Below are 15,693 nucleotides of genomic sequence, written 5' to 3'. Positions count from 1 at the left end.
AGTTAACTAAGTAAATGAAAGGCATAAACTTGATATTAATGAAAGCAAAGCATAAACATTACAAAAAATACAAAGAGAGAAAGCAAGAGCATGATCTTGATTTGGAAACTAAGATACCTAAATACATGGCAAATGCCTCCTTTTATAGGCCAAAATTAGAAACTATTGATTTGATGACTAATTGATGAGTGGGTGGTCACCTCTTGACTTAGTGACAATCTTTATCTTCTCAACGTCATTGATAACATCAAAATTGGAACCATTTGAAAACATGAAAGTTGTAGGCAATTGTCTTGGCTTTCTAGGGTAAAAAATTGAAGTCATTTGGACTTCTAGAACTCCAAATATAGGCCAAACATTGAACAGTGCTTGGGTTGGAGGGCAGATTCAGACTTTTTTGTTGTTGCTATAATTTGGACTTGAAAATAACCTTTTTAAATCTTGGGAGGCCTATGTCTTACCTTTCCATCCATATAAAGTAGACCTAAATCCGAGATCTACAGCTCCACATATGACCTAATTACCGAACAGTGTTCCAGTTTGGACTGCACCGACATCTCTTTTCTTTGGCCATCTCTTTGTCCTTTCAATTTTAGTTCTTAAATTCATCAATCAATCCTTTTATTTATATGATAGGCCTGCATTTAAAATGAATATTTACCACAAATTAAAGGTATCTTATATTATTAGTTATGTTATTATAAAACATGCTTTAGTTAAGTAGTTATTGATACTTCAAGTGTGAAATGATAATATAAAACCTTAATAAAAATATATTTTTAAGTATTAATCAACAAGCAAGCCGAATACATGTCATTGGAAGGCTATTACAAGAGTCTTTGGTTACTTAAAAAGAATGATCAATTTAGGCTTGTTTTATTCTGATTTTCTAGCTGTAATTGAAGGATATAGTAATGCAAGTTGGATGACTAGCTCAAGTGATAATAAATCCACATTAGGATGAATTGTCTCACTTGGAGGAGGTGTAATATTTTAGGCATCTAAAAAACACACATGCATCTCTCATTCTACCATGAAATCAGCTACTGTAGGTAAAGAAATAGAATGGCTAAGAAATATGTTGTTTGATATTAAGTTGTGGCCACAACCTCTGTCAACTATTTCCTTATACTACGATAACGAAGCAACTATGTCTTGAGCTTATAATAACATTCACAATGGTAAGTCAAGATATATAAGCATTCGACATGGATATATTCGAGAGTTGATTACAAATAGTGTAATCATCATTGTTTATGTGAAGTCTGAGAATAATTTAATGGATCCGCTCACAGAAGAACTATATAGAGACATAGTACAAAAAATAACTAATGAAATGGGGTTGAAACCCGTTATTAAAAATTTCAGTAATAGGAATCCAACTTTGGATTAGCAAAAAACTTATCTCTTAGTTTAATAGGTAATAACAAGTTACTATTTTGTATTTATTGGACACTGATAATTAATTTGAGTCTCTATTTTGATAGTATTTAGTGTGTTCTATTATCAAAAGTAGGATAAGCGTGGACTCTTTGTCACGACCCGAATCCCGGATCCATGACCGGCACATAGGCAAGGTTTCCCTCTAATATTCCATACCTATGCGAACTCAAACTTACATACAAACTTCTCATAACTCAATCAAAGTTCAATGCAATATTAATAACAAAAATAACTTCTTATAATACAATTTGATTGTTTTAATACAATAGTTTATATAAATTCATAGTTTTGGAGCACTAACTAGACATAAAAGAAAGTTACAAATTTCAATGAAAAAATAGGTTCAAAAGGTTCAATAAAAGTGATCTGCTATTAAGCTATACGCCTGAAAAGGATAAATAATAAAAATGTAAGTTCAACAACTCAATGAGTAGATAATGTTTAATATATACACATTATGTAATATAACAATGAGAAATATATATATAGTTCGTTTTAGGTTCTTATAATAAGGTTGCTCAAATAGGCCATAACAAGAATATAATAAGATAAAAAGAGGAGTCCCTTCGTTGTTAAGCTTGGCATCCACAACCATTAGAAGTGAATTTTTATGAGGGTCCACTATAGCCTAAAGAGTTTGATTATAGATGTTGCTGTTGCTGTCTATAAAAAGCCAATTGATGAGTGAGAGAAGGAGCTGCGATGTCTGTGTGATTGGAGAATCAATTACGCCTTTGATCAAGGTTTTGAAGTCAAAAGACCAACTTAGAGTATGATGGCCTAGGGGGTTTCAACATGGTTGTTGTGAATGTTTCATAATGAGGACCAAGGCTGGTGAGAAGGCAAAAGACCTTTTCTTGATTTGGTACGAGCTTTCCAATGGTTGATAAGTTGTCACAAAGACCTTTGAAGGTTCGAATATGTTTTGTGATTGTTGTGCTATCTTCTATTTGAAGGTAGGTCACTTGTTGTCGTAGTGTGAACTCACGTTCTTGTGAGTCTTTAGCACATGTATTTTTTAGAGCCTCCCAAATAGCATGAGTTATGTCAAGACAAACAATGAGTCTAAGAGTTTCCTCTGAGAGTGTTTCAATGATCCATCCTTGAAAGAGACAATCTAACTTTTTTCATGCTACAAAATCATCTGTTAATTGTGGGGTTAAGTTTTCTATATTTGTGTATCTTGTTGGAGTAGGAAGAAAGGGTAAGTTGTAGTATATACGATAGGTTGTTCCTAATGTTTATAAAGGCTCTGATACAAAAAAAAATAAACTGAGCTGACAGAGCTTTTGACAAATGAATATTCAATTTTCATTGTTATTTTATTCAACGTGAACAACTAGACTATACAAGTAAATTATTTAAATTAATAAGATATAATGATTCAACTGGAAAATAAAAGGAAAAATCCTATAAAATCTGGTTGATGACGGTGCTGATTTATTATGATGACAGTCTCATGATAGAGGAGTTTGTTACGACGACAGCTTCATAATAGAAAATTTGACAGTAGATAATCCCTGTAAATTTGTTGAACTACTATGTAGAGTTACTATAAGTTTAAATTTGTTAAATTTATAGTTTTGATTGAAAAGTTTGAATTTGTTAAATTTATAGTTTTGATTGAATTATCATCTTCGTTTGAATATATTACTGTTAGAGCTGTAAAATTACTCAACCATTCTCTAGTAATTGAGGCTAGAGTCTCCATCCTTTATTTTTTTCAAGAATCTAGTGTATCCTTATTTTTATATTGATTTCATAATTGTTGGCAGTGCCAAGCTGCGATAGATGATTAACAATGGCCATTAAATTTACGTTTTGTGGGGTTAGTTGAGACTAGAACACTTACATTGATAATAATAACAAAAGAAACAAAATTATATGACATGACATGACTTTAGTCAATAAGGGGAGGAAAATCTTGCAGCAAGTAGAAGATAGATTTTTAAAATGTTACTGTACACCCACTTTTATCATTCATATATATATATGAATGATAAAAGTGGGTGTACAGTATCATTTTAAAAATCTATAAATATATATTATAAAGTTTTGTAACTGTATGTAATCAAAAGGTTATGGGAAGTTTTGTAACTTCATACAATTAAAGGGAAATTAAACGGCATATAAATTTTTGAAATTATATGCAATTAAAGGGCAATTAAAACGAATTTATTATAACAGTTGCTTAATATATTCTAATTTTTTATAAAATTATCCTAACAGTAATAAGGTCTCAGGATTTACTTTTTTTCTTTCTTTTCTTTTTTACTATGATTGTTCGCATAATCCTGAAATTTTTATGAAATGAGCTGTTATGAAATGTATTGAATTGGGCTCCTCATTAGATTAAAATTTATTTTAGCATCTTCCGTTTGAAAACGTTTTTTCTCATATATTAAAATAATTTTTTTATTTTTATAAATTCAATTTTAACATCAGCATATTAAAATAATTCAAAAATACTAAAAATATAATTTTAAATAAATAAATTTTAAATTTTAAATAAATAATATTTTAGTTTTTACCGCACTACTGAAAATCTTCAATAAAATAATTTCTTGTAGCATTACTCCTTAATTAATGAAGTTGGACCTCTATATTAACCAAAGAATTTATTGGAACAGTTATTTATAGATAGATAATTACACTTAATAAATACCTCAGAAAATGGTTTCAAATGAAATGCCAACTGTGGTTGACATCTAGCAAACACGACCCATGAACAAGTACTAGAAAATTATTGCTACAAGAAAAGATGAAATGGATGCACCAATCAATTATTAACAAAATTTTAATGTTTTGCTTGATTACTTCATTATACAGTTGTTCCTGAACAGCTTGAAATCCTGCCTATATATTCTGATAAAACCAAAAATCCCATTTTGTTCATTCAAGCCAAGCCATTATGGGTACCGCTACAATGGTTTTCTCCCGTGTTCTTATAGTGACATGCTCTCTCTTGGTTCTTGTTTTATCCCTTTCGAGCTCCTGTGATGCAATAATACATAAGAATTGTGGGTTTGATGCGATATACAATTTTGGAACTTCAATGTCAGACACGGGAAACGCCATGCATCTAACTCCTAATGCATCAGAATTCAATGCTCCTTATGGAAGAAGCATTAAGGATGCAAAGGGTAGATACTCTGATGGATTCCTTGTAATTGACTACTTTGGTAAGGAATTAAAATCACCCGTCCATGCCCTTTTTTTTTCTTTATAGCAAGGAGAACTAGAGGAGTGTTTGTCTCTAAGCTGGTTGTTCTTTGAACTTTAATTTGCAGCAAAAGCAGCTTGTCTTCCCCTTCTTAATCCTTACTTAAACAAGGATGTAAAGGACACACATGGCGGGGTGAATTTTGCAGTTGCTGGTGCTACTGCCCTACCACGTGAAGCTTTGAAGAAATTCAATCTCCAGCCATTTATTAACATTTCTCTAGATATCCAGCTTCAATGGTGGGGCAATTATGCAAAATCATTGTGTAATAACAGTAAAGGTAATTAATTATTCACATAGCTTTTTCTCCTCCTTACCCACACTTTTTGAAAGTGTTTTTCCCGTAGTTTTTCGACCAGTCTGATAAACTGAAAAAAATCATAATTTTGATGTATTTTCAATTTAAAAAAACTCTTGCAAAAACATCTGCAACGTATATATCTAACCAAAGATTAGTCCATATGATTTTTTTCATGTCCAGTAGATTGCAAAGAGAAACTCAAATCATCTCTATTCAGTATTGAAGCAATGGGCGCTAATGACTATCTCATCGCGATGCTTAGAGGCAAAACCATTGAGGAGCTAAAGAAGATGGATCTTGTGTCTCAAGTTATAAAAGCAATGAAGAAGGTGTAAGAGTAAGTTAATTAACCTGCTGCATCATCATGGTAGAATAAGTCTGTTTAATCATATTTATTCTCTTCTGATCATAATGTCTGATTCTTGTATTGATATTGATTTTACCACGTTGTTGATATATTATACAGAAAATCATCGGTTATGGCGCGACTCAAGTGCTTGTCACTGGATACTTGCACGTAGGTTGCGCACCGAGTTTGCTTGCAATGCGCTCGAATTCTTCCGATGCTCGCGATCAATTCGGTTGTCTGAAAGATTACAACGACTTCATTAAGTATCACAATGATCTTCTCCGAGAAGCCATTTCAAGACTGCAAAAGGAACACCCTGATGTGCACATAATGATCGGTGATTATTATACTGCCATGCAATCAGTTTTAGATAATCACCAGAAACTTGGTAAGTATACAAGGACATGTATCCTCATTGAGAAATAAATGTAGTAATGAAATCTTTACTCCTTGAATTTTCATTACGTAGGGCTCGAATCTGTGCTGGTGGCTTGTTGCGGCACCGGAGGTAAATATAATTTTGATCACAGAAAGAAGTGTGGAACTGAGGGTGTTCAGTCATGTTCAGATCCTCGAAAGTATATCTCTTGGGATGGACTCCATATGACCCAGGAATCTCATAAGCACATTGCAAAGTGGTATATCCAAGACATCTTCTCAAAGTTTCAATCCTGAAGGTTTAGCTCTACTGAAAATTATCAAGAATTATCACATTTGTGCCCTGAAGAATAACATATATTCGTAAGCGGAAGTACGAAGTTGATTAAACATCACTTTCAAGAATTATCACATGTGTGCCATGAAGAATAACATATATTCGTAAGCGGAAGTATGAAGTTGATTAAACATCAATTTCAATGTCCTATAGATTTTGCTGTGATTGAAACTGAACCGTTTTACGTATCTACAAAAGAATAACCAACCAATTTGTTTTGACTGCATGCGTCAAAACAATATTTCACTCTTCAAGAATCCTTCATTATGAAGAATTTTGATGGGGCCCTTTAATTTTATGTAAGGGTGAATCTCTTCTTTTCCATGCAATTTGGGTTATTCACGATCATGAGCGGTCAAATATAAAACAGTTCCAAAAAGTCTAACATGCTCAGGAGACTTAAGTCCTTTCCCTGCTTCTTTGCATGAATCCCTTTAACAATATTGAATTAGACTAATAAAATCACAGTTGATTTCCAAAAATCACTGTTTCGTAGTTAGTGAGGCCGCTTGGGGGCATATCTCAAGCAAAGTCCGTTAAAGGGGCTTGCCTCAAGTAAAGTCAGTTGAATAATCTGCCAAATTCACTCTCCATTTTTGCACAGTTATATTTGCAGATTACCAGGTCAAAGATACTGTGTATTTAAGCATAAATATTTGCTTTGCCGATATTTTCCTACCAAGCTAGAAGAGGAAGCAAAAGCTGGCTGCCAGGGGCTAATAAATCCAACAGAGAAAACTATGACAAGATCTGTCAAACCAAACTCAGATTCCCTCTCAGACAACAGCTTAGGTCCAATACAAAACCATTAATCCATCATTAATTTTCATATGTTTTTATAAAAGCATGGATATACTGAAGTGTTGAGCCAACTTAGTAGATTGATCAAGTCAACAAATTAAATTAGTATAATAATACCCAAAAGTCACGTAATATATGAGGCTGTTAGGAGTAAGACAACAGCATTAGGACATGAAAGAGTCTCACGGTATTGGCTTGAAATGAAGATGACAGACTCTTTCCACATTTATAGACTCTGGACGGCAGCTGATTCCTTGGAAGACTAATTCTTATACATAATTCTACGTTCACTATATATAAGGGTTCTTATAACAATAAGTTTCCATCACCACCACGTTGATAGTTTATCAGTTTCTTGCTGGTAATAACACAGGATCAAAATGGCTAGCCACATTTTGGTTATTGTGAGTTTTTTAGCCGTTGCTTGTGCCGTGGTCACTTCCTTTGAGCCTAGTCCATTGCAAGATTTCTGCGTTGCCGATCCTACTAGCTCAGGTCAGGATTGTACTGATACACACAGGACCATACTACAGTTACTTTAATTGCATAAAATTTGGTTACGGTAATGTTTTTGCTTCTGCTATTCCAAAAACATCAAAATGTTATGCAATGTCTCTAACGTTTTTCTTGGTATGCAGCAAGAGTTAATGGCCTAGCTTGCTTGGACTCAAACATGGTACAAGCCAACCACTTCTCCTTCAGCGGCCTCCATATTCCAGGAAACACATCAAATGCCCTTGGCTCAGCAGTTACACCGGTCTTTGTAGGACAAATACCTGGACTCAACACCCTTGGAATCTCGATGGCCCGCATTGACTATGCACCATGGGGCCTGATCCCTCCTCACTCACACCCTCGTGCTACTGAGATTCTCACCGTCTTGGAAGGCAGACTCCTAGTTGGCTTCGTGACTTCTAACCCTGATAACGGGCTCATCAGCAAGGTCCTTGAAAAGGGTGATGTGTTTGTATTTCCAATTGGACTCGTTCACTTCCAGAGAAATGTTGGCCTCGGAAGTGCTTTCTCGATCTCTTCCTTGAGCAGCCAAAACCCCGGTGTTGTTCTCGTTGCTAATACCCTATTTGGATCTACTCCAAGCATTCCAAATGATATTCTAGCCAAGGCTTTCCAGGTGGACATGTCTGTCGTTGAGAAACTTCAAGCTCAATTCTAGACTGTCATGGATCCTGAACCGAAGAAGATTTCCTCCTTTCTTACCATTACGTTCGTCTAGTCTTCTTTCGTTTCCGTATTCAACGATTTGTATCATTTACTTGCAACATGCTTGTACTATCATGCATTTCCATAAGTTTTTCAACAGTTAAAATTTGATCAGAAACTGATGTTTGGCCACTGTAATTCCACACAAATACTGCTTTGTCATAGATAGAATTTTTAAAATGCCCAGAGTGTAAGAGAAACAAGACTTGACTCGTTGTCATAACACCTCAGACTGCTAGATTCCCTCAAACTGTTAACAGTAGAACAAGAAGAATTCCCAGCAGAAAACATTATAACCTGACAGATTAATTAATCTTCTATTCAGAATTAGCCAAACCATCAGGTTCAACCATAGTGTGATCATAGACGATCTTAAACTATCCTCTCACTCACAGAAACGCATTAAAGTCCGAATTCAACTTGAAAAGCTTTCCAGGTGGATGTGTTGGTAGTTGAGAAGCTAATTCTAGAAGATCAAGGTGGTAGTTTAGATGGTTGTTGGGAGTTTTGTTGTGGTTGCTAGTGGACAACGAAAGACTAAAGAGATACATAAATTTAATGAAACACAAGAAACAAACCAAGAAAAAATTTGAAAATCTAGTGCAACCTTTTATGAATAAAAGAGTGAAATTGTAAATATTCAAGAAAAAAATTAAAATCAAAAGAATAAACTAGACTGCAATTAAAAAATTAGATTGAAAATAAATAAAATTTAATACTTATTAAAGAGTAAGGACAAAAAAGAAAAATCAGAACACAAATACTAAAACCAATCCGTATTTTTTGTTGGAGGAGAAAGAAACTTAAGGGCATTTTAGCAATCCACTAGAACACTAAAGTTTAAAAAACACCCCAGGACCAAAGACCTATAATTTTTTGGTTCCAAGGTTATTTTAGTATTTTTATTTTTAAAAAAAGAAAAACCCTAATACCTGTCTAAATAACGCTACATTTGATTAGACTGAGTGTAAAAACAGATATTTTATTGTTGTAATTCACAGCAAAACGAGGGTTCCTACCCCTTCGGCTTTAGTATATTCTGTTGTAGTTATGGCCAACTTGGACCCAACATCATCTTTTTGTTGCAATAATTTCTATATGTCTATTATGGGGGATCGATAAACCTTTTGGATCTTATTAACCAAGGAAATACGACTTTGCACTATAGTTAGCTCAGCACCAATCAAGAATCCCCAAGGAATTCCAACAATTCTTGTTATACACTAGTTCCAATGCCGGAAATGAGATTCCGAAGTGAATTATTGAAAGAGCAGTGACTTTGAAAAACAAGACGCCTCCACTAAGTATGCTGATCCACTAAATCATCCCTTTCTGCTGTCATAATCCAATCCCAACAACAGAAAAATTCAATCACAATATCCTGATGTGCAACAACCACTTGCAAAAAGTTCTTTTGTCCATGGCAGTTCCTTTCCCTGATTCATCGAGCAAGACTTGCCTGTGAAAAATCCATACCAGTAGCAGCATAATAGAGTTGCTATGAAGTTTTTGCCTGACACACACCGATAACTTCCATGCATGTGTTAAAACTTTGTGCTGAGTTGGGGTAAACCTGAAGCCTGCCGAATCGTTTTTAGCACTGTTTGACAATATCAAACCATGCTTAGATTCACAGAAAAAGGATTCCATGGCAGTACTCCAGCTTATTATTTTCCATTTTCCATTGAAGGGAGGCATCAGAATTTGGACTCCCATGTGTAACACATACTATAATAGTGTTTTGAAGAGTCCCATATTATATTGAGTATCCTGACAGAAAACAAGATATATGGATGAAAATCATTTACTTCTAGTTGAAATATTCAGATTGAATTGCAGATAGCAGACTCTTTCAACACATGAAGAAATCGCATGGTAGCTAATATCTTCAAAGACTAATTCATGAATTATGGATCCATACTTAAATTCTCAAGCTTATCTGCAACTCTACAATCACTATGAATAAGAGTTGTAACCATAAATTCTCATAAAAAACTTACCTCATCAGTACTAGTTTATCAGTTTCTCTCAAATAACACTCTGAAAATTCAAAATGGCTACTCGTATTTGTTAATAAGTGAAGACAAATAATGTCTCACCATATGTAAGTGGGAATACATAACCTCCCATTTTACACATGGTGAAGAACACAATTGGTGGCATAAATTATGGCATGATTTATGCCCCTTCCTTCCCATTTGTATATATATATGCTTAGTGAAGAGTTGCGAGTTAAGGAGTGAAAAACACATAAAGAACATAAAAGAAGAAAGAGCTTGATTGTAGAGCTGAGTTGAGAAGAGTTTTCTCTTTCTTTTTGTTTGTATTGTTTCTTTGAGTGATTAATACAAACCAGTAGCTTCATGGAGTAGGCAAGTTACTGAATCACGTAAATTTGTGTGTGTTTGAATGCTTGAATGACCCAACAACTGGTATTATAGCTTATTCTTCAAAAAGACGGTGTTTGATCCAAATTCAAAAATCAAAGTTCTCAAAACATGTTTTTGAACATACCATCATGTAGAGGAAGACGAGACGAATCCACTGGTGGAAACCTAATGAAGAACCAACTTCCTGCATGCTTGCACATGCCAACACGCGCTGACGACAGCACTGCCCACGCGTACTGACGCGCCCCACACGCTCCACGTGTCTTCTTCGCCTGAATATCTGCAACTGAATCAGGTTGACTCGACACGTTAGCACACAGTCAGCAGCCATAACAATAATTCTGCACAGTCAGTAGCCATCTCCCCTAATATGTCATTATCCACATCAGCAAAAACATGTTAGACAGAACAATCCACGTGGATCTACCACGTCATCATATGTGGGCCTGTTTGCTTACTTGTCTAACACGTCATCATAGCCATGTTAGCATACTGGGTTTTGATCCAGTGCGATGCAACCACTATTCCTCCTAACACGTGGCTTCATCTACAACGTCCAGTGATTCAAAAGTTTGATTAATAAAATCTGAGTCATCCAAAGTCCGATTTGGGTGATTTTCATGTTGTTTTCAACATTTTTGGCAATTCTAGACACACCTGTAAGGTCAGATTTGGCAGATTCAAATTTGAGATATATTAAAATGACAGATGAAATAAGGGCTACTAGAATTGAAAAATTTGATGGAACAAATTTTGTATATTGAAAAATATAAATTGAAGACTATCTATATGGGAAGAAACTTCATCTTCCTCTATTGAGGTGCAAACCAGAGAATATGCTAGAAGAAGATTGGCAAATTCTTAATAGACAGGTTTTAGGCATTATTTGGCTATCCTTGTTAAGAAGAGTTACTCATAATGTTATAAAAAAAAAATCCATTATAAAATTGATGGAAGCCTTGTCTGTTGAGAATACAATCACAAATCAATTATCATATATTGAGATTGAGTTTGATGATGAGATCCATGCACTCATTTTGCTAGCTTTACTTCCAAGCAGTTGGGAAGGCATGAGAATAGCCGTAAGCAACTCAGCTGGAAAATCCAAACTGAAATATGATGACATTTGAGACTTGATTTTAGTTGAAGAAGTGCGAAGGAAAGACTTAGGTGAAAGTTCAAGTTCAAGTTCAGCTTTCAACATCAACACTCGAGGGAGGAGACAGGATAGAAGCTTATCTAGAGATAGATCAAAATCAAGGTACAGATTTAAAAGCAAGTCTGGACCCAAAAAGCAGGTTGAATGTTGGAATTGTGGCAAACCTGGTCATTTCATGAGAAGTTGCACAAAACCAAAAAAACTTAAAGCTGACTTAGCAAATGCTACTACAGATGAGGTACAAGATGCTTTGATTCTTGTTGTACAAAGTCCAATTGATGATTGGATCCTTGATTCTGGTGCTTCATTTCACTATACACCACACCATGAAATGATGCAAAACTATGTTCCTAGAGATCATGGTGTAGTTTATCTGGCCGATAGACAACTAATGGATATTGTGGGTATAGGAGATGTGCAAATCAAGACAATGAATGGATCTATATGGAACTTGCAAAATATAAGGCATGTTCCTATGACTAAAGAAGAAGTTGATCTTAATCAAACAACTTAATGATAATGGTTATTCAATCTTTTTTTTTCTAGAGGTATGTGGAAGGTATCAAAGAGAGCAATGGTTTTGGCTCATTGAAAGAAAATTGGCACCCTATATATGACCACAAGATCTGCAGATATTATTGCCTCTACTAAAGCAGAAAATCAGGTACAATTATGGCACTATAGACTTAACCATATGAGTCAAAAAAGGATGAAGATACTTCATTTAAAAGGAAAGTTTCCAGAGTTAAAAAAATATTGATCTAGACATTTGTGAAAGTTATGTTCTTGAAAAATAAAAGAAGCTCAATTTCTTAAAGGTTGGCAGGACCTTAAGACCAAGAAAACTAGAACTGGTGCACACAGATTTATGGGGACCAGCTCCAGTAGCATCTCTTAGAGGTTCTCGGTATTATGTGATTTTCATTGATGACTTCAGTAGGAAGGTATGGGTCTACTTTCTAAAAAATAAATATGATATGTTTAAAACATTCAAGAAATGGAAGGCTATGGTTGAGACTGGATCAGGTTTGAAATTGAAATGCTTAATATCTGATAATGAAGGAAAATACATTGGTGGAGGTTTTAAAGAGTATTACACTGTTAAAGGTATACAAATGGAAAAGACCGTTCCAGTCACATCACAATAGAATGGCATTGTTGAACGGATGAGTAGGACCATCAATGAACGAGCTAAAAACATGAGGTTGCATTCTGAGTTACCTCAAACATTTTGGGCTGATGTAGTTCATACTACAATTTACTTAATCAACCGTGGACCATCAGTTCCTTTGGAGTTCAGACTACCCGAGGAAGTATGGAGAGGAAAAGAATACAACTCTCTCATTTAAAGGTCTTTAGGTATGTTTTTTATATGCATATAGATTCTGATGCTTGCAACAAGCTAGATGCTAAATCCAAGAAATGTTTCTTCATTGACGATGGAGATGAAAAATTTAGATTTTGGTTTTGGGTAATCAGAATAGAAAGATTATCAAAAGCAGGAACGTGATTTTCAATCAGAAAGTTTTATACAAAGACAGATCAAATGCAGAACTCGATATAGCTGATTCAGATACAAGTTCATAAAAATCTTAATTCATAAAATTATAAGGGTTTCCCGATGTTAACAAGCAAAACAAAACTCAAACGTCTTTACAAGAAGATTCAAGCACATCTGTACCCACTACTACACAAGAAGTTACGGAGCCAAGTGAATCAGCTATTTATGTTCACAAGTCTTCAAGGACTGTAAAACCTCCACAACGGTTCATATTTTTACTAAATTATATTTTGCTGACAGATAGTAGTGAACCATTAACTTATGAAGAATCCTTATAAAACAGAAACTCAAGCAAGTGGGAGTTAAGGACAAAATGGAGTCATCATTGAAAAACAAGACTTGGGAGCTAACCACACTACTTGAAGGAAAGAAGGCTTTACAAAACAAGTGAGTTTATAGAGTAAAGACTGTTTTGTAAAGACTGAGCATGACAGAAGCAAACAGTTCAAGGCAAGACTTGTTGTAAAAGGGTTTCAACAAAAGAAAGGGATTGACTTCTCTGAGATATTTTCTCCAGTTGTGAAGCTCACAACAATCAGAGTTGTTCTAGGGATAGTAGTGCAGAAAATTTACATCTTGAATAATTAGATGTAAAAAGAATATTTTTTTATGGTGAATTGGAGGAAGACATTTACCTACAATAACCAGAAGGGTTTGCAATACAAGGAAATGAGAGTCAAGTCTGCAAGCTAAAGAAAAGCCTATATGGTTTGAAGCAAGCTCCAAAACAGTGGTATAAGAAGTTTGACAACTTCATGTATCGAAGGATACACAAGATGCCAGGCTGATCATTGTTGTTATGTCAAACATTTTGAGAACTCCTAATTCTACTATTGTATGTGGATGATATGTTGATTGCAGGATCCATCATGTAAGAGATTAACAAGTTGAAATAACAGTTGTCAAAACAGTTTGAAATGAAGGATCTGAGAGCTGTTAAATAAATACTTGACATGAGAATCATTAGAGATAAAAACAAAGACATACTAAAGCTTTCACAGACAGAGTATGTTAAAAAGGTTCTCAGCAGGTTTAGTATGGATAATGTTAAACTAGTAAGTACACCTCTAGGGAATTATTTCAAGTTCAATAGAGACCAGTCACTAAAAACTAAGCTAGAATATGGATACATGGATAAGATTATATACACCTCAGCTGTCAGCTCTTTGATATATGTTATAGTCTGTACCAGACCAGACATTGCCCATATAATGGGAGTTGTAAGCCAATATATGAGCAATCCTGGAAAGCAGCATTGGGAGGCGGTGAAAAGGATCATGAGGTACTTAAAAAGTTCATCAGAGATATATCTTACCTTTCAGCTAGTGGTTTGAAACTTGAAGGTTTTGTAGATGCTGATCTAGCAGGAGACATTGACAGTAGAAAGAGTACTACAAGATATATATATATATATATTCTATGAGGCACTACTTTTTCTTAAAGTTCTATCTTGCAAAAGATAGTCGCTCTTTCAACAACAGAAGCTGAATATATTGCAATCTCAAAATCTGCAAAAGAGATAGTATGGCTATAAAGTTTCCTGAAAGAATTAGGCAAGATGAATGGAAAAGGTACTTTGTATAGCGACAGTCAGAGTGCAATCTTCGTTGCCAAGAATCCAGCATTTCACTTTAGGACTAAGTATCTTCAGATCAAATATCACTTCATTTGACAATTGTTAGACGAAGAACAACTACTGCTAAAAAATATTTGTGGAAGCAAGAATCCAGCTGACATGTTAACCAAAGGAGTTACACTTGATAAATTGAAGTTGTGTAAAACTTCAGTTGGTCTTCAAGGATAAAAGATAATTCTATTGTTTGTCTTCAAGTGGGAGATTGTTAGTAAATGGAGACAAACAATGTCCCACTATATGCAAGTGAGAATATCTAATCTCCCACTTTGCACATGGTAGAGGACATAATTGATGGCATAAATCATGGTATGATTTATGCCCCTTCCCTCCCATTTGTATGTATATATATATGCCCAGTGAAGAGCTGCGGGTTAATGTGTGAAAAACACAGAAAGAATAGAAGAGAAGAGAAGAGAGAGCTTGAATGTAGAGTTAAGTTGAGAAAAGTTTTCTTCTCTTTTTTGTTTGTATTGTTTCTTTGAATGATTGATATAAACTAATAACCTAATAGCATTTTGGTTATCTCAACTTTCATAGCCATTTCCTTTTCCATGGTCGCTTCCTTTGAGCCTAGTCCATTGCAAGATTTCTGCGTTGCCGATCCTCATGTCAGGATTGTACTGATATACACAGGAATACTGCAGTAACTTTAATTGCATAAAATTTAATTACAGTAATGTTTGTGTTTCTGCTATTCCAAAAACATCCAAATGTTATGCCATGTCTCTTACGTTTTTCTTGGTATGCAGCAAGAGTTAATGGCCATTGTACTGATATACACAGGATCATACTGCAGTAACTTTAATTGCATAAAATTTAATTACAGTAATGTTTGTGTTTCTGCTATTCCAAAAACATCCAAATGTTATGCAATGTCTCTTACGTTTTTCTTGG

The 15,693-nt window shown here is 34.6% G+C and overlaps 2 protein-coding genes across 2 annotated transcripts; both read left to right on the top strand.

Moving 5' to 3' along the window:
- Positions 1 to 4,369: 4,369 nt before the first annotated feature.
- LOC105135949 (acetylajmalan esterase-like) lies at positions 4,370 to 6,059 on the top strand. The gene is made up of 5 exons (XM_011041064.1): positions 4,370 to 4,625; positions 4,734 to 4,946; positions 5,148 to 5,296; positions 5,434 to 5,704; positions 5,786 to 6,059. Exons 1-5 carry the CDS (start codon positions 4,370 to 4,372, stop codon positions 5,989 to 5,991), a joined length of 1,095 nt encoding a protein of 364 aa, XP_011039366.1. The 3' UTR covers positions 5,992 to 6,059.
- A 1,153-nt stretch (positions 6,060 to 7,212) lies between these two features.
- Positions 7,213 to 8,060, top strand: LOC105135892 (putative germin-like protein 2-3). The gene is made up of 2 exons (XM_011040971.1): positions 7,213 to 7,327; positions 7,471 to 8,060. Exons 1-2 carry the CDS (start codon positions 7,213 to 7,215, stop codon positions 8,004 to 8,006), a joined length of 651 nt encoding a protein of 216 aa, XP_011039273.1. The 3' UTR covers positions 8,007 to 8,060.
- The last annotated feature ends 7,633 nt before the right edge of the window (positions 8,061 to 15,693 follow it).

The sequence above is a fragment of the Populus euphratica genome, unplaced genomic scaffold, assembly GCF_000495115.2.
Source record: "Populus euphratica unplaced genomic scaffold, PopEup_1.0 scaffold155.1, whole genome shotgun sequence".
In the NCBI taxonomy this organism is placed as follows: domain Eukaryota; kingdom Viridiplantae; phylum Streptophyta; class Magnoliopsida; order Malpighiales; family Salicaceae; genus Populus; species Populus euphratica.
Note: the sequence above shows the minus strand (reverse complement) of the source record. Positions and strands in the feature narration are given on the sequence as shown.

What these genes read in the sequence shown, in the direction of transcription:
- LOC105135949 (XM_011041064.1), top strand. Translation starts at nt 4,370, where the DNA reads ATGGTTTTCTCCCGTGTTCTTATAGTGACATGCTCTCTCTTGGTTCTT. An exon ending in TTATAAAAGCAATGAAGAAG is followed by an intron (nt 5,297 to 5,433) that starts GTGTAAGAGTAA and finishes TATATTATACAG; the next exon opens with AAAATCATCGGTTATGGCGC. An exon ending in AGATAATCACCAGAAACTTG is followed by an intron (nt 5,705 to 5,785) that starts GTAAGTATACAA and finishes TTCATTACGTAG; the next exon opens with GGCTCGAATCTGTGCTGGTG.
- LOC105135892 (XM_011040971.1), top strand. Translation starts at nt 7,213, where the DNA reads ATGGCTAGCCACATTTTGGTTATTGTGAGTTTTTTAGCCGTTGCTTGT. An exon ending in TGCCGATCCTACTAGCTCAG is followed by an intron (nt 7,328 to 7,470) that starts GTCAGGATTGTA and finishes CTTGGTATGCAG; the next exon opens with CAAGAGTTAATGGCCTAGCT.